Below are 5,313 nucleotides of genomic sequence, written 5' to 3' on the forward strand. Positions count from 1 at the left end.
GATCGAGATTTGGGAGGGAGAAAGCAACGCTGTTAGGTTAGGGTATTTTGGTCCTCTTTTTCATTCATTCTCATTCAGACTTGTTTTGTGTCTGACCGAATAAGAGCTTAGAAAAATCATTCAGATGTAAATTTTAAACTAGCCAAACATACTTAATCGAACCGATTCAGACATTAACATCTGAATGGTCCCATTAAGAGGCCAAACAAACACCCCCTAGGTCTGAATCATTCAGACTTATTGTTGTTGCTGAATGGGACAGAGGTTCATTCAGAACTGAATGAACCAAACAGCCCCTTAGTAGAAATCACTTTTATATAAATTTAAAACACGATCTTGTGCAAAAGCTAAAACCCCATCCATTATAATTTACATCACACCACACACAGCATCAGTCGTTATTACCCGATGTTCAAGGTAATTCATATCATATGTTACATATTTAAAGTATACCTTGAAATAATGAACCATCTATGTTTCTCTATGTAGGATTGCATTAGAGCTATCGATGGAACACATGTGACGGAATCTGTTCGAGAACACGAGCAACCAAAATATATTGGTAGAAAAGGATACGTGACACAAAACATAATGGTGGCATGTGATTTTAACATGTGTTTTACGTTTGCATGGGCTGGATGGGAGGTAGCACATGATACTAGAATTTTCAATGAAGCATTGCGTAGGCCCGAAGTTAATTTTCCCCCGTCCAATAGGTGGTTAGTACCTTTTCATGTTTGCTTAAACCTTATGTTTTGTTTAACTATTTATATAAGTAGTACTGGTTATTTTATTCCTTATAGAGAAATATTACGTTGTTGATGCTGGATATCCAAATACTAGAGGTTATCTTGCTCCATTTAAAGGAACCAACATTCTTTATCATATACCAGATTTTCGTCGTGGAAAAATGGTTGCTACTCGTGCTCCTAGAGGACATAAAGAGATATTTAACTACCATCATTCATTATTAAGAAATGTCATTGAACGAACTTTTGGAGTATGGAAGGCTAGATGGGAGATATTACAACATATGCATGTCAATTACACCTACAAGACACAAGTGAAGATCGTGCTAGCATCTATTGCAATTCATAATTAGATTAGAAAAAAAGATACATGTGATAAAGGATTTAACAAGGCGCAAAAAGAATCTTACACTCCAAATAATGGTGTTGATAGTTGAGGATCCAGTGACATTAATGAAATAGATGAAGACACAAGTACACAACGTAAAATAGATGATTTATACATGAGTGCGGTTAGAGATATGATTACTGGAGATCTAACCAAACCAAGATGAATGTTTTGTTGAATATAAATGTATCCAAAAATGATGGTATATATAACTCATATAAACAAAGTAGATAAATATAAGATATATGATAATATGTAACCATGCCCCTTTTGGTCATTTTACTAACATAAGCTAAATAAAAAAAGCTAACACAAACACTAAAAAAAAGCTTATCAACTTGTAGAAAATAAGTTAATCCAGACATTTAAAAAGAGCTTATCAAATGATATAAAATAAGCTATAAGCTTCAAAAAGATATAAGCATAAGCACAAAAATATAAGCTAGACCATACACCCCCTTATAGTTTGGCGAAACCAGTATTCTAAATAAACTTGTCATCTTGATTGCCCATGGTCAAGTTTCATGGCTCATCCATTGGATTTTGACCACACTTGGACGATATGTGAATGTAACATCTTTAGGGAGTAGACGGTTGCATATATAGAAAGTGTAACATTTTTACATTTTATGCAGATAAGTTAATTTTCTCCATTAAGTATTTTACTTTTATCACTTATAAGAAACTTTTTAGGAAGGAGTACACTCTATAAAATGAACTCAGAATTTATACCAGTTTTATGTAAACAATATTATAACTTTTCATTTAGCCAGATCCATAATTCATTAGACGTTTGAGTAATCAGGAATGAACCAATCTCAAAGCCATTACCACTATCAAGGACAGTAATGTTGTGTTACTCGGTTTGTACTACGTTAAAAAAAGGCCACCCAAAATAAAGGCGAGTGTGTTTTTCTCTCAAACAGGCGTCCAATTGACAGGCTTACATATACACATGGGATGCCTTTTCTTTACCGTTACAAATTCATGGTAATGGTGAAAGTAAACTACATCTAGAACATTGAACTACATTTAAGAATTGTGAATCCCAGTCCTTTGATAAATGTGAGATCAGGCCCGATGAATGTGAAAAGAGAGGGCGAGTGTTCTTGTGTACTTACAGGATGCAGGGGCATAATGGTCCATGACCAACGTAGGATCTGTTAATTCGGGTACAATTCGGTAGCTGCTTACTAGTGCATGGGTGGGAATTCTAAAGTGTTACTATTATTAGTTTTGATCATGTCAAATTTACGCCATGCTTGCGGTGCGCGCATATAATGTATATATGTGTGAACCCTCGGGTGGGCAAAAGTAAAATTGCACTAATTTTGACGTTATTTTACTAATCTCGTGAAAATAATGTTAAAAGTGGCGGAAGGTTAATCAGGCATCATGTGGTGGCGTTGATAGCCGAAAGACAAGGGCACATGCACCGATCAGCCGGTGTCCCGATGATTGAGTGCTATGTGCCTTATGTCCAAGGCTTGATGCAAAACTACTATCGAGCCGGGGGTCTCACCGGAAGCAGCCTCTCTATCCCTATGGGATAGAGGTAAGGCTGTCTACATCTTACCCTCCTCAGACCCTACCATAGCATTGCTATTGGTGGGATATACTGAGTACGATGATGATGATGATGATGATGATGATGATGATGATGAATGTGAAGGAAGTCTCTATTGAACTCTTCATTAGTCATGTCTGAAAATTCGGTCAAACCGTAACATTGTGCATATTTTGGTAACTTTTTCTGGGACTCTATCCCACGGAGTCTTCCTTGAAAGGCCTTAAATCTTGAATTCTTCTGCGGTTTTATAAAATTTGTTGAATTCTTCCAACCATTCCACGAACACCCGCCGGTCCTCATCTTTGGACACAGACATTGCAACGATCCCCTCTTTATTTTAAAAAATCAGGGAAATTAAGTATTTATATCACCAGCATGATCCACAGATAATTATAATATTAATGATAATAATAATAATAAGTTTTGACAAATGTTGTTGATTTATAACATATACATAAACAAAAACTAGGGGTGCAAATGAGCCGAGTCAAGCCTAGTCGAGTTTAACTTACACAGAGCTCGAGCTCTGCTTGTTTAGATCTCTATTTCTAAAGCTCAAGCTCGGCTTGTTTAACATTTCTTAATCAATTTTTATATATTTATAATTAAATTTTATATATATTTTTTTCAGTTATAAATTTAATGATTTTTTCACAACATATTATATCAATAAATATATAACATAAAAATCATATTAATGACGGGCTCATTTAACCTAACAAGCCGAACTCGAGCTCAATAAGTGAAGTTTGGGCTCGTTTGCTAAACGAGCTTAGTTTTAGGCTCAAGCTTGGGCTCATTTAAGCTTTGCTAGAAATGAGCTTTTTCACAAGCATCGTTTGAATCCCTAACAAAAACTAAGAAGAATGAAAGCAAAGCATATATTGTGTGGCATAATAATATTAATCGGTTGCGTACACCAAATCGACACAACATAAAAAAAATAGTAACAAGAAACCCTACATACCTTTCTTTCGTCTGAAAGGTGTGGCCGAGAAAGAAAGCATGATGTGATGGTTGGCGATTGATTATTAGGCTATCCCCATTCATGAATAAACTAGTGTAGGCTGTTGGACTTAATTGTTTGGTTAGACGGCATGAGTCGGGTTGCCTGTGACTTAATTGGCATGCAAAAAACTGGGCTGAACAAAAGTTTTGGTGTCGCAGTTGTCCTTTTATTTGATAGTTAAGTTGGTTAATTAGTAAGAATTTTGGAAACAAAGTCACCCTTAAAAGAACTGGAACATGGTCCTTGAAATTGAAAATTAACCAGAAGCTAACCAAAACTCCTACTAGGAAATAAACATAACGATTAAGTCGAATGTCTAGCAGAATGTGGCATGCTTAAATGAGATGGGGTACTTGAATGTATTTGAGTAAGAAAAACTGATGACTTGACCGGTTCTCAACTTTTGACCGTTATTGACCAAACAGTCGTCATAAGAAAGTCTCTTGAAGAGTCTTGGGTTGACTAGGCGTGCTGAGGCAAACTGGCCACAATGAAGATGGATATCTGATGGTGCACATCTTGAATATTGTGATTCACAGGTGTTGACTATTTCGACAGTGTAGACCGGTATCCCATGTATTGGCAGTAAGTTTTGTGATATGCTCAGGTCTTTGGATGTACAAGATGACTCTCCTGTTTTCAAAATATACAAATTGTTTAACATGGTGTCTCATATATATATATATGCATGCTTTGTTGTACCATATATTATTATGTAAAAAAGGTTTACCTTGAAAAAGAAGCTTTCTGGCAGTGTGAGACGGCTCTTGATGAGTTGTATCTGTGTTGTAATCTCTCCCATGCAAGTACTCGTTCGAAGAAGAAGACATGTTACCTGGAACATGAGACAGAACAATGATGAACATCATGATGGAAGCCACATGAACAAAACCCATGATGTATACAAATAATATTATTAAGAGGAATTGAATTGAAGTTAGGCTATAAGATGAGCCTGCAGCTTATATAGTGGAATTCTGAAATCTAAATTCTAAATATGATACTAAAAGCAAATCTTACAATAATACATACAATCTTTGTGAGATTCATTAGAAAAATAATGAATATAAATTAGGCAATTAGATATACGTAATATTTCTGTGATATTTGTCATGAAATAGGAGACTATATAAATTAAGCAATTAGATATGCATAATATGTCTCTGCATATTTGTATAGAAAGAGGAGATTGTAATTCATATCCCTATATATATATATATGTAAGAGGAAGAGATAAAATAAATTAGGCAATTAGATATGCATAATAGTTCTGTGATCTTGGATATTTGTATAGAAATAGGAGATTCTATAAAAAAATCGATATAATATATTTTTAAAAATTTGCCTAAGATCAAGTATTTCCCATAGAAATAGCAAGAGTTGAATCTACAGAATTATATATCAAAAAATAAAATGACTAAAAAGTCCTGTAGATGTGAATTGTCTGAAACAACTTTCAGTGGAAGTATTATTTACTTGGTGACCCTAACCTTCAGATCATTTCTGACATGAGACATCAGTTTTCATTGGGCACTAGTTTTGAAACTGATGTCTCTGCATGCAGCATATAAAAAAAGAAGTCCAAAATACCCTTCCC

The 5,313-nt window shown here is 34.8% G+C and overlaps 1 protein-coding gene across 2 annotated transcripts; it reads right to left on the reverse strand.

The window, feature by feature from the left end:
• Positions 1-4,026: 4,026 nt before the first annotated feature.
• On the reverse strand, positions 4,027-4,612 carry LOC143529575 (TPD1 protein homolog 1-like). Of its 2 annotated transcripts, none has more exons than XM_077025339.1 (2): positions 4,447-4,612; positions 4,027-4,346 (listed from the first exon to the last, which is right to left on the reverse strand). In XM_077025339.1, the coding sequence occupies exons 1-2, from the start codon at positions 4,610-4,612 to the stop codon at positions 4,033-4,035; spliced, it is 480 nt and encodes a 159-aa protein (XP_076881454.1). In that variant the 3' UTR covers positions 4,027-4,032. The 2 variants fall into 2 exon arrangements, 1 of the variants encoding a protein (XP_076881454.1); XR_013134684.1 differs by having other exon boundaries at positions 4,174-4,349; positions 4,447-4,506.
• Positions 4,613-5,313: the final 701 nt, after the last annotated feature.

The sequence above is a fragment of the Bidens hawaiensis genome, unplaced genomic scaffold (genome assembly GCF_021521415.1).
Source record: "Bidens hawaiensis isolate Kalapana, Puna unplaced genomic scaffold, B.hawaiensis_p1.1 tig00008580_1, whole genome shotgun sequence".
NCBI classification, from domain to species: domain Eukaryota; kingdom Viridiplantae; phylum Streptophyta; class Magnoliopsida; order Asterales; family Asteraceae; genus Bidens; species Bidens hawaiensis.

Excerpts from the sequence above, each read along its gene's own strand:
- LOC143529575 (XM_077025339.1), bottom strand. The coding sequence starts at position 4,612 with ATGGGTTTTGTTCATGTGGCTTCCATCATGATGTTCATCATTGTTCTG. Across the intron at positions 4,347-4,446 it reads CAGAAAGCTTCTTTTTCAAG|AGTCATCTTGTACATCCAAA; the intron begins GTAAACCTTTTT and ends TGAAAACAGGAG.